This window comes from Psammomys obesus, unplaced genomic scaffold, assembly GCF_907164565.1.
Source record: "Psammomys obesus unplaced genomic scaffold, mPsaObe1.curated_primary_1811, whole genome shotgun sequence".
NCBI lineage: Eukaryota > Metazoa > Chordata > Mammalia > Rodentia > Muridae > Psammomys > Psammomys obesus.
In genome coordinates this window covers 6,031,905-6,045,579 of record NW_026596109.1, presented here as the reverse complement: position 1 = coordinate 6,045,579, position 13,675 = coordinate 6,031,905, and the positions used below count along the sequence as shown (strand labels likewise).

Sequence of the window (13,675 nt, the reverse complement as noted above, 5' to 3'; positions counted from 1 at the left end):
GTGGGGTGTGGTGGGAATACATGTGAAGATGAGAGGACAACTTACCAAAGTCAATTCTTTTCTTAGAGATAGCGGCTCTGTCTCTAAGCCGGTATTCATACCTGCATGGTAAAGGTTGGTGAGATCAGTTGCTAAGCGCCTCTCTCGCTCCTGGAGTGCAAGCTCCTTGTGTGTTGGGCTCACCACCCCACCCCACCGAGCAGGCATGCAAGAAATACCTTTTGAATGCAAGATGGGGGAACCATAGTTTCCTTTCTGCAGATCACTGAATGTCTTGAATTTCCTCAGAACCCTAGGAAAATATTTTAGTATCAGAGAGGATAAAAGATTTGAGCTGTAGAATTAATAGAGAACATAGAATCTGTCTGGAAAGTTCATAGACACAGCCACAGCTTTCTTTCGTTTTATTACAATAAAACCCATCCCCTCCAATATAAAAAACCCATGATCGCTTTTTCCTGGTAAAGATTGCTACTGCTTTGTGTGATTGTGTTCACACCAGCGATTTGGGAGACACGGTTATGTAACGTAAAGCATCTAAGGAAATGGGACAGAGCTCATTCTGATCACACAGAGCCCTGTCCCTACAGCCTGGTCTCCCGAGAACCTCTTTACCCTTGTGCTCCATTGAGCTTGCTCCTCTCCTGCAGGGGTTCATGCTGTTCTGGTGACCTCATTGACTTCTTCATGTAACATTTAGGCTTGGCTATCTGTTTTGTTTGTTCAGGACTTTGTTTCAAATGTCCTCCAAACTTGCAGGCTGTTTACTAGCATGTTAGCTTTTATGTGGTAAACTCGTTGGGTGGTAAAACTAAAAGGCTGATCGGTTTAAGTGAGACCAATTTCTAGATTGAACAGAAAATGCAGTATGTCCACTAAGTCTGACATATAAAACATGGTTATGACTCCCAGAAAAATGAGCATTTCCTTTTGAAAACTGCCAAAAAAAATACATGCACCATCAGAAACAACTCATGAAAAATGTACATTTTCACCAAATACGTATCGTATTTGGGTAGGTTGGGCTACAAGAAGATATGGGGGCATCGTAACTCCAAGAAAAAGCCCAGGTGAGAGCTCAGGAGAGCTTCATCAGAACTCTGATGATAGAGGGATGGAGACAATGATAAACAGATGGGGCCTGAGGGTTGTGCTGTTTTGTTGTTTATTAGGGTGGTGGGAATGGAACCCAGGAAGGCCAGGCAAGCACACTATCACTGAGCTATTTCTTAGCTCTTTCCATTTTTTTATGTTGAAACCGAGTCTCACTAGGTACCCAGCTGGTGATTTAGGAGACAAGGTTGAACTCCAGCCTCCGCTTCCTGAATAAAAGAGACTGTAGACCTGCCCTGCACCGCCAGGGCCAGCTCAGTTCAGTGAAATTTCCCAAACTTGTACGTGTGCTTTGATTGTTTATTGTCTTCATTTCTAAACACTCAGGATGACAACAAAGTACAAAAATGGCTGTTCGGTACACAGGCAAGAGAAAGCTTTAAGCATCAACTACTGTTTTCTGACACATACGCATGAGTTTCCAAACACACTGATTCCATCTTTCCAGCCAGGGCCTTCCACAACGCAGCCTAGTCTCAAGTTGAGGATGTAGGCAGGGCAGCCCTTGGGTTTCTTCTTTCTTGCTTCCACCTCCCAAGTGCTGGGACCCAGCAGGTGCCACGCTGTCCAGCCTTGATTCTATATATTGACGGTTGTGAGTCGACCACGGTAAACACTCAGTGCGTTTCATTTCTTTTGAATGTATGCCCAACGGTAGACTTTCTGGACCACGTGACACATTTCATTTGGTGGCAGACGCTTTAAATGCTCCACAGGAACTGTACCAAATTTGCATTTCCCCACGAGCAGTGATGCTGAGCACATTTTCATGTACTTCTCACCATTGTGTGATCTATTTTAAAAAAAATCTATTTCTCTGCCCAATTTAAGATCTAAATCACATTTAAAACTTTTGTAGTACGTGTGTGTGGGCACAGGTGCACACGGGTGTCCATGCTACAGCATACAGGAGAGGCCAGAGGACAACTTGTGAGAACTCTCTTCTACCGTGTTGGTTCCCATGATCGTACTCAGATCATCAGGTTTGCCACCAGGCACATTTCCTCACCAAGCCATCTCCCTGGCCTTTGCCTCTGCTCATTTTCAAATCAGATTATTCTGTTACTATTTTATACAGGTTTTGTCTGTGTCGTGCTGTTGAGTTACATGTTATTTGCTCACTTTTGACACCTTTTAAATAGGCCATTTAAAAAAAAATCGCTGAATGAGCTACAAGAAAGTTGAATTTATAACACTGTGCAAAAAGTTATCTATATAAAATTATTTCAAGAACCTCCCTGAAGACATTTGTAAAAGAGAAGTTAAGATTTGAAGGAGGAAAGAAGTTTCAGCATAAGGAAAAGTCTGGAAAGGGAAAGAGAGTATGGAAGCCCAGAGTCTGGGAAGAGTTTGCTTTATCTGAGACAATTGGATCTGACCTAGTAGAGGCCATATCATTGCTTTGTCTGTCTGTCTGTCTGTCTGTGTCTATCTATCTATCTATCTATCTATCTATCTATCTATCTATCTATCTATCTGTCTGTCTATCTATTCTCCTCTCTCTTCCTTCTCTCCTTCCTCGCCCTCCCTCCATCCTTCTCGTTCCCTCCTCTCTCAATCTCCATTTACTCCCCCACTGTGTGTGTGCATATGTGTGTGTGCGCAGGCGTGCACATGGAACAGCATACATGCAGAGGTCAGGAGACAATATGGAGTGTCAGTCCTTGCCTTCCACCTTGTTTGAGACAAGGCTTCTTGTCTGCTACACACAGCTTTGCATGGCTTCTAGAAGTCTTAGGTCCTCATGCTCACTCTACAACCCTGTATCCACGAGCTATTTCTTATCCATTCTCTCCTCATGAACTATCTTGTTGCTATGTGGAAGTAGTTGTGTTTTTTGTTGTTTTTTTTTTCCCTGGAGGGGCAATGGAAATCTATTGAAAGTATTAAAGTCGGGTAAATAACACGTGAAAGATTATCCTGTTGACAGTCCAAAAATGAATTGATGACAAGGCCAATACAAAGGCCACTGTGGTAACTTAAATCAAACTTGGGGGTCAAGGTACAGAGGATAGAGGAAAACAAATGGATCGTAGAGAAATTCAGAAAACAGAAGTTCACCAAGTAGGGACTTTGAGATTTGATGGATGTTTAAGTACAAAGGATATTTCAGTTGATAATAGGAATTGGGAGTTTTAAATGATTCCCAGGTCTCAATAGTTTTGTCATGAGAGTTCCCAAAAGAGCCACAGCAGGGGCTGGAGAGATGGCTCAGTGGTTAACAGTGCTTGCTACTCTTGTTGGGAACCTGAGTTGGTTTCCCACACTGTACCGCTTACACAGAACTCCAGTTCAGAGGACTTGGCATCCACACAAACATGACAAAAACTCACATGCCCACATAAATAAAAACAAATCTTAAGAAAGGGGAATATTAGCTAACTTCATGTTAGAACATAGTTTTTGCTGATGAATTTATAGTGAGTTCATGATTAGAAACATAAAATAATAATGTTACCTGACCCATACCTTATCAGTGCTGAAACTAATTACCTTAACTGACCCTATGATATTTTCAATTTAACATAAGTTATAAAATAAAATTACAGCTTTAATAATTTCTCAAAGTTATTGTAAGCTAGAACTTACAATATCAATAGCAAAAAATGTATCAGTCTAACATTGACATCACTGGACTATGCTGGGATCATCACCATTATAATTTTCATCAAAGCTCTATTTGTGTTAATCTCAGGTCAGTATTATTTGTGTTTAATCCTCAAAGCTACCCTCATGAAGTTGGTATTGTCAGTACCTTACAAATGAAAAAGTGTGATTCCAAGACATTGTATGTCTTACGTTCTCATGGCTGCCAAGTGAACAAATCTGATACCACAGGCTTGCTACTCATGTCAACCTGTTTCAACCACCATTTACAGGGCATACCTTAGCCACCAGGCTTGCACAAATAGTACTGAGGTAAAATAAACATCTACTGAATCATTGTGTTATTGTTAATTTTAGATTTGATTTATGTTGGTTGTAAACCTTCCAAAGCTACCTTCTCCTAAAATTATTACAATAAGGATTAGGATTTCAAATTTTGGCTTTTGCAGGGACACAGCATATAGCAGTATGGAAGCTTCCTCTAACCTTTCAAAGATGAAATGAGTTAACGAGTTAGCACAAGTGAGTCAATAAACACTTAGCATTGTTTTGTGTTAAAAAAATAATTAGTAATGCCCTTTGCACAAGATTAGAAAATGCAACTTTTTGTTGGGATAAACAGATTTTCTCAAAACCATTTGTACTGCTATTTGCTAAGCTGTTTTTTTTTTTATCATATCTCTTATAGGGCCTTCATACTTTATTATTAGTTTAACAATTGTAATTCCAACTGTTAAAGACAAATAATCCAGCCAACCAATCTCTGGGTCATGGGGCTGGAGAGATAGCTCATCTATTAAGAACACTGGCTACTCTTCCAGACGACCAGCCCTGGAAGAGCAGAGACATGCAAACAAACAAATCATACATACACATTCAAATAAATTTTAAAGTATTTTAAAGTAAATTCTTTGGGTCATTATAAGCATTTCCTATACCTGCAAAGATATAACTATAAGGTAATTATATTAGGATAAACCAGGTTAGGCTATTATAACCAATAATTCCTAAATCTCAGTGAATTTATGTGATAAGGACGTCTTTCTCGTTCATATCTCATGTTCTGTGTATGTAGCAGGCTGCTCTCCTCCACGTTGGACTGACTTAGCAAATAGGTTGCAGCATTAGGAATGGGCTGGTTATGGAGAGAGGACAGAAAAGGGGGAGAGGAAAGGAAAAGGAATGGAAGATGAGAGGGGAGAAACAGAGAGAAGAGGAGGGGAATGGAGGGGAGGAAAGAGGTAAGGAGGGGGGAAGAGAGAAGAAAAGGGAGGGGAGGGGAGGGGAAGAGAGAAGAGAGGAGAGCAGGGGAAGAAAGGGGGAGGGGAGGAGAGGCAGGGTTGAAGACTCTCAGAGCTACCCATGCTTTAGCACCACTACCATCTTTCTCTTCATTCTTTCCCATCTTTCTTCTTTTTATCCATTCAGTAAATTGTAAAATGGCAAAACATTAGGGTTCCTTTAAGGATTTTTAGGACAGTAGTCTTTTTAGGTGGTCTTTTAAAAAGGATCTTAGGGTAACAATCCCTTTCTTGGAGATTAATAATGTATATTGATCTAGCAAATGCTTAGAGAAGAAGTATAGTCAGGAAATTTGCTTAATTCAATATTCCTCCTATGTATTTGATCCTGGAAAGTCCCCTGAGAAGTTGACTTATGTTTGTGACAATAGCAAATTTCTATATCAGACTTATTTTTAGTTCTTTTGGGACATGTGACAGGATTGTCTTTCTCTGCATAAAGATATTCATACAGAAAATCCATCTATACTATCTTGTCTCAACAAAAAAAACCCACCACTTTACTAATCCCTTGCAAAAGGAACTTGTGATTTATTCTCTATTGAGCATCATAGATCATGCTTAGTGCCTTCCTTATGCCAACCCTTTGGCTCCTTTCACCTTCACAGCAAAGACACTCACATACTGCTATGACCTGAGCGTTTGTGTTCCCTATGAAAAACAAAGTCACATTTTGAAGCTTTAACCCTCAGGGTGATAAGGTGAGGAGGAGAAGCCTTTGGGAGATGAGGAGTTCATGAGGTGGTGATGAGATCACAGGACTGCGCCCTTCTGCTTGAGACCATATTGTCCTTAGAAAAGTCCCCAGAGAGCGGCTTTGGCCCTTCTGCTGTGTCGAGGCAATCATTAGTCTACAGCCCAGAAGAGAGTCCTCCCCAGGATCTGACCATGCTGCTACCTGATCCTTGTCATTCTCAGCTTCCAGAATTACAAGAAATACCTTTCTGGGTTTATAAACTTCCGAACTGCTGGTATTCTGTTTATTATAGTCTGAATGAATTAAGGTACATCAAATACAAATGCTGAGAAAACAGAAGTGGCAACTGGAGGAGTAAACCACCAAGCAAAAAGGATTACAATGTCTCAGGAGTGTGCACAGAGAGGTCACAAATGGGGAGATTTTACTTTGGTGGTCCTCTCTAATCGAACCTCAACATGTGTAGGAGGAGTGATATTTGGATGTAAGTGAAGAATCTTAAAGGCCAAGCTGTTTACGTTATGCACATGGTGATAAATCACTGAAATGTTCTGTTGTTTTTATGTTTTTTTACATAAAGGAATATTTTTATTAATTTATTTTAGTACATTTATAAACTATTCTTTGAGAATTTCATACATATGCACAATGTATTTAAATCATACTTATCCCGACTTCCCCCTTCAACTCCTCCAAGAACCCTAACTCCGTCCCACTCCCAACCTCATGTCTCTTTTTAGAATAACTTACTGAGTTCAATTAATGCTATTCTTATATACCCGGGCATGGGACCATCCATTGGAGGAACATGGTCATCCTACCAGGGACCACACCCTTAAAGAAGACTGACTCCTTCTCCCCTAACCACCATCACCTGTAAGATGACACTATTTCCATTTAGCAAAAGTAATAGTAGGTTTACCTCTAGGGCCTATGAGCCCCACAGTTTGGGATTCTTGTTCAGGTTTCCAGCACCAGCTGTAAATTTCCTTTTTCAGAGCAAACAGAAAAGTGTTTGGTTACCCCATAACATTCACCCCACCATTGCACCCATGGGCATACCTTAGCAGGTTGATCATTATTATAGCTCACAGGATTCACAGCTTAGTAAGACTGTTGATGACCTTTCTCCCCTAGCAGGCCGTATAGCAACTTCCAGATCTATGAAAGCTAACCAGGGAAGAAACCTCCAGGTAAGTACCAGCTTAATTGGTTCAAAACTCATGTGACCAAAGTGTGTGGTATATCCAACCATGTCTTACCGTCAAGTTCTGGTAGGTAACCAAGAACAATGGCGATAGCCTGCATTACTTGGGTGGCCTCTGGAACTCCCCTTGACCTACAAACTCTAGGGAAACAGCCCATACCTGTCACTCGGCTTTCTCTTAGCAACCTGTGGCTTCTGGGAGGAGCATTCTCCCCCATGTAGTGTAACTCCAATTAAATATATAAAAAAAAATAGAAGGTTTTTATGTCTTCCCCCTGTTGTGGGTTATTAGTATTTATTATTGATTTATCTTTTAGTTGATCAGCAGTTATTCCTAAACCCTGCTGTATACCCAAATCACCACACAGAGACTATAATTTATTTAGTTAACCTAGAGCACAATGCTGGGCAATAGTTACTCCATCCTAAATCTCCAAGCCCACAAGTTTTCTACCATTCAGATTTCACCCATTATACTTGCTTTTAGTCATATCTTAGGTCCAGTTCATCCCGCCTCAGGGTTCCAAGTCCTGTCCTGCTGATCTCTGCCCTCCTCCTCCTACTTGCTTCCTTCTCCTCCCCTCTGGACCAGGATGTCTCACCCTGTTCTCTCCATTGCTCAGTATTGGGGCTGGTTGTATTATTGACAATACAGAGAACAAAGGGTGGCATGTTCACACAAACTTGAGACAGGTGATGCTTAGCACAAGCGTCCCAATGTAATGTCCAGATTGAAACCTGATAGTGGGGTACAGAAATCAGCACTGGAATGAGCAAGGGTACATTCCACAAGAACATTCCAACAACATCCCCCAAACATCCTTCAGGGTTAGTTCCTCTATCCTGCTCTCCCACTCTTTTCCCCACTTAAACAGCTCCTCCTATTCTACTTCTCCCCTTCATATCATCCTTATTCTACTATCCTTCCTCTCTTAAGATCTGCTCCCTAACCGAAATGGTTCGAGTTTTTGATGTAGGAGTAACCCAATCAGATAATTACAGCCAGACTTAGAAATTTCGATTTCAGCAGGGTCCTTACACAATCCAACGCAAACTTTTCAACTTGCAAACGAGAACTGTAAAGCAGACAAGTGTGGGGCTGCACATACTGGGGGCTCTCGAAGGACTCTGGGCAAACTCTTAGATAAGGCTTCAGGTGGTTTACCAAAAGAGCTATTTGTTTGGGAATACAAATTTGGCTTTATTATAATAGAAGTGTATGCTGAGACAGGCATACCAAAAACCACAGGTTAAGGAGATCAAGGAACATTCTAGTCACAGAAATTCTGAGTTCTGTAGAAAAGTTCTCTTCCCTTGCCAGATATCCTGTCCTGATGCTGAGATGAGGCGGTAAGCCAAGACATTAACAACTGTTGATACGTAAAGCAGTTTTTGTGGGGTAGTACTATTACCACCGTTTTAAAAAAATAAAGGGTACTTAAATAATTTGCTTTAAATTCTTGATTTGGTGAACGGAAAGCCTGGCATCAAACCTGGGCCTGACAGGCCACATTGCTATGTGAGTTCCCACTATGTTGACCTAGAAGCTGCTTTCACTCCCCGGAAGTTTCCACTAGGCCAGGTCGGCCATGTGAGAGAGATACCTTATTGACCTTCACAGTCCAAAGCTTGCTCTTTGTCAGTCAGTAAATACGAAGTGGGCACCTAAACTTGTACACTCTCCTGCTTCCAAAAGCCTTGCATTTCCACGGCGACTGCAGAGCCAATGCAGCGATTCCTAGCGAGGTGTTGAGATGACCGAGTAACCAGCAACGAGATCTTAAAGCACACCGCTATTCCTTCCTGCTGTCGCCGACGGGACAGTAAACACTGTTAAAATAAGGTCTGACCAATAAAGCGTCAGGGGCATTGGTATAAATGGCTCAGCACGGTGAGGTAACTTCAAAACGACCCTGGGCACCGCTGACCACATTGGTTCGCATTTGCTCTCTGGCAGGACGAAGGGTCCTATGTAGTCTTGCTCTGTTTCTCTTCTCAGTCCTGTGTGCTGTCCTGGAAGTAAGAAGCAGGGAGACGGTGAAGCTCTGCGGCCTGGGCTATGTGAGAACCGTGAGGGACATCTGTGCACAGCTGGAGGGGTCTCTCCACGCTCAGCAAGGTAACTGAACTCTGGCACCTCACTTCTTTTTTAACAGACTTCTCTTTTTAATCCCGCCCCCTCCCCAGCCTAGTTATTTAAGTAGCTATTTCTCTAAGAAATACTGATCCGCTTGTATATCGATACTTAATCCTCAAAATATATTACTGAAGTTGGCCCTGGGAGAAAGGCAAACATGCTATAATTGCACGGCTGCTCTTTAGTCTTCTGCTTGAAATCATTGCACTGCAAGGGACTTCAGGGAGCTGAGCATCCGTGGGCAGAGCAGTGGAGGATGTAGAGAGGCCAGAGGTCTGCCTGCACACGGATGATTAGAGGATTCAGCTAAGTGGAAACAAGAGTGAAGAAAAGAACCTGACTCAACTGGCCGCTTATTAAGCACCAGGCAATTCGGGGGGTGGGGGGGATGGTTGCCCTCAGCTTTCCAGTGAAGATCCTGTGAGGTAAATAGTGCCGCTGCTGGTTATCGCTTATCAAGGAGAAAACTATTTACCTGGCCGTTCAGCAATGAGGCTAGGAAGTAAGCCAGGTCTACCTGCTTCAAGAGCTGACGTCATTGCTGTTACGTACTGTGCCCCGTGAAGAGAAAGCTCGTGTAGATACATCATGGAGAAGGTGGCATTTAACGGACGTCCTGAAGGGCCTGTCAAAATTGAGAAGTTGTAGGGCAGGGACAGGGAGGATGTGAGCAATAGGAAATGCATGGTCACAATTCCCAGGGTGCCTGTCAGCCTGCTGTCACAGTAGCCGTGCTGTGCTGACATCAGGGATCTTCGGTTTCCGATTCAAGTAACTTGGAAGATGGGCTGGAATTATTTCCTCTCATCTTGTAATGAGGTAGAGGCCAGAGACATGACTCAGCTGTTAAAAGCGCTTGCTTGCCCATTCTGAGGACCTGAGTTCAGTTCCCAGTACGAGCGAGCGTCAGGCAGCTCACAACTGTCTCTCAGTCCAGCTCCATCCAGGGGATTTGAATCCTCTGGCCCCATTGAGCACCTGTACACACTGAGCACCCTTACACACATACACAAATAATTAAAAACATTTTTTTTTAAATTTAAAATTTTTACTATGAGGTAGAATTCACTTAAGGTTCGATGATTCTATTTTTTTAAATTGACAAAAATGCATGGATTTATCATGGATGCACTGTGTTGATATTGCTTTAAATATTGTATGCATTGCACAGTGGCTAAATCAGGCTAATTCACATACACATTACCCACACACGTATTTTCTTGTGGTGAGAACACTGGAAACGTACGCTCTTAGTAACTTCAAGAATTCCCGTGTTGCTATTGATAACAGCCACCGCATTGTACAGACCATCTCTTGAACTTATTCTTCCTGGCTGCTTGAAACTGTGTACCCTTTGCTTCCCCTCTCTCCATCCCCGGACACCTCAGCCATCCTCAGACAGCCACCGTTCTCCTTTTGCTCCCGTGGCCTGGGCTCTCCAGATCTCTCTTACGCATGCAACATTGCTCTTTTTGTGCCCAACTCCTGACTCTGCTTGAATAATGGGTGGCATTACCTTTGTTTTCTAGCAAAGACTTAGGAAATGAAGGACATGCAAATGCTGAAGCCACAAGTATAATGCTAGAGGTTTCAGCTAGGTTTAAAGTGACTTTGGTAAACATAAGGTTTTAGCATGCTACCAACAATATTCATATTTTAATGGGATAATGTCTTGAGACGTGATAAACTTGTCCTTACCACTTTAATACTGAGGTTCCTACAGACCTTATTAGAAATATGTTTTTAAACTTTATCTATCTATCTATCTATCTATCTATCTATCTATCTATCTATCTATCTATTTATTTGAGATGGGGTTTCTCTGTGTAGCCCTGGCTGTCCTGGGTTCTCTTTGTAGACCAAGCTGACCTTGAACTCACAGTGATCTGCCTGCTTCTGCCTTCCTGAGTGTTGGGATTAAAGGCAAGCACCACCACCCCAGCTTGTTTTTAAACTTGTTTCTGAGACAGCACATCGAGATATAGTTTTAAAACTGCATGGATGTATCTCTGAAATATACAGAGCGGTAAAATGGACGTTTTGTCATTTCTCTTTTTACATTTTATTTTTTAAGTATTATTATTGTTGTATGAGTATGTGTGCCTGTGTGTGTGTATGACGTGTGTGTACAGGCACATATCCCATAGTACATGTGTGGAAATCAGAGGACAACTTTATGGAGTCAGTTCTCTCCTTCCATTATACAGATTGTGGGAATCAAAGTCAGGTCCAAGCATCACTGAAATCGTAACGCTCAAACCTTCTGCAGGTTTTCAGTATGTTTTCCTCCATATTGTTTATCTGATCAATTACTAGTTGACCAACTAGTGGTCATTCATGTGTTTTTTTGTTCAGTGCTTGCCAATGCTGAGCCTGAGCTAAATTAAAAACCAGAGGGACTTGAATACAGACATTGGGAACAACCGCTTAGATTAAACAACGTGGCTCGTGTTTCGGTTTCAAATATGGACTGGAAATCCCACCAATCAGCTCTGCAAGGCACCCCCAGGGTTTTTGTTACTGTTGTTCTTTTGCTCCTAGTTAATTAATTACGTCTCTTGTGGCTAATCATAAAGCTTATTGCTAATTACAACTAATATCTTTGGAAACTGCTGGTCATGGTGCAGAGGTAGCCCGTTACAGTCACTGCTAGCTAACTAACGCTGCTGTCTTTCAGCCTCTGCAAAATGAAGCGCTCACAGGACCCAGCTCTTTCTTAAGTGCTGATCTTTCTTTTGTCTGAGTTCTTTAAGGTAGTTTGGTGCCTTTCTCTCTTTTAGCTGAGACAAGAAACCACCTCCAGCTCCCAGACCAACAGGAGGCGTCCAAGGAAACTCTGGAGTACAACTTTCCCAAGAAGATTACGTCAGGACAGGAGCTTGTTCAGGATCCACAGGCCCCCATGGAAGGGCTCTGGCAGTCCAGGAAGCACTGGGTGATATCCAGACGGTATCTGAAAGCTCTGTGCTGCGCTGAGGGCTGCTCCATGGCTGAGCTCAGGACCCTCTGTTAGGAAGTGCCCAGCCCCCACAGCGGGCTTCAGTGTGTATCTCACTGGCATTCTACCTGTCCCACATTCAGCTTCTGTCACTACAACTGTGGCTTTGGGGTAGGACCTTTCTTTCCTCAAAGGTATATGATGGCTTAAAGCTACAGGGAGGTCTCTCTCCTCCCTCTGAAGTGGCCAACCCGCTCTTCTTTCTAAGTTCTAACTACCACTTTGAAATTTCAAGTGCTGTGCAAAAGTGAAATAAAAATGCCTAAATCCAAGCTCACTGTGATTCTTTTCCCTTAGAATTCTGTTAGAAGGGCTGGAGAGATGTCTCAGCAGTTAAGAGCACGTGTTGCTCTTGTGGAAGTTATGGGTTCAATTCCCAGCAACCATCCAACAGTTACACTCATCTTTAACTCCACTTCTAGGGGCTCTGACACTCTCCACTGGCACTCAGTCTACATGCGGTGCACTGGCATACACACACACACACACACACACACACACACACACACGCAGGCAAAACACTCATACAAGTAAAATAATACATATGAGTAAATCTAAAAAAAAAAAGTTAGAGTCAATGATTAAGGATGCTCCAACCAAAAGCTTATATCAGGGACTGGAGAAATGGATCAGCAGTTAAGAGGCTGTTCCTTCTTGGTTCAGTTCCCAGAACCCACATGACAGTTTACAACTATTTGTACCTGAAGTTCCAGGGAGATCCCCTTTTCTGGCCTCCTCAGGCACCAGACAAGCACGTATTACATGGACATACACATAGGAAAAACATCTATGCACATAAACAAATCTTTAAAACAAAATAAAAATGAAAGGTACATACCACTAAAAATAAGGGGCATACCTTCTTGGCAATCTTACATACTTCTTGAGTGTATGAGCGGTGAAGGCCCTGGAACTGGAGTTAGAGATGGTTGTGAGGCAGCATGGGGTTTCTGGGAAACAGACTGTTGAGCCATCTTCCCAGCCCTGATCTAGCCAGCTCTTGCTACAGGGGTAACAAGGCCTCCCTTTCAAGTGAAGGGTAAGAAGGGAGAGACTGCTGTATACAGTCTCCTAGGCAGGAACTATGCCTAGACTGAGCATCCTTCAAGATTCTCTAAAACTTTCTGGGACCACAGCTCTTAGTGGAGGCTGGCAGGGTAGCAGGACAGAAAGAGGGGCATGAAGATTAGCACATGAAAGAGATGAATGTTAGAAAAAAAAATAGACTCACCACTGCCACCAAGAGATACAGAAAAGGGACAGAACATATATAGAAGGTAGATACTACATAAATGGCCTTTAAAAGTTAGCAATTCTTGTGGTCCAGGACCTTTGAACCTTGGACTCTTTAGCTCCCTGGCCCACTTCTACTTTCAGAAATGATCTTTTTTTTTTTTTTTAAATAAACTATCTCTAAGCCAGGTGTGGTGGCACATGCCTTTAAGCTGTGCACTTGGGAGGTAGAAGCAGATAGATCTCTGTGAGTTCGAGGCCAGCCTTGTCTACACAGTGAGTTCAAGGACAGCCAGGGAAATATGGTGAGACCTTGTCTTTGAAGTGCACATGCTCACACACACACACACACACACACACACACACACACACACACACACAC

General features: G+C 42.5%; 1 protein-coding gene across 1 annotated transcript; it reads left to right on the top strand.

Annotated features, from left to right (window-relative positions):
• The first annotated feature begins 8,803 nt into the window (after positions 1–8,803).
• Positions 8,804–12,075, top strand: Insl5 (insulin like 5). Its single transcript, XM_055628733.1, has 3 exons — positions 8,804–8,816; positions 8,883–9,044; positions 11,843–12,075. The coding sequence occupies exons 1-3, from the start codon at positions 8,804–8,806 to the stop codon at positions 12,073–12,075; spliced, it is 408 nt and encodes a 135-aa protein (XP_055484708.1).
• Positions 12,076–13,675: the final 1,600 nt, after the last annotated feature.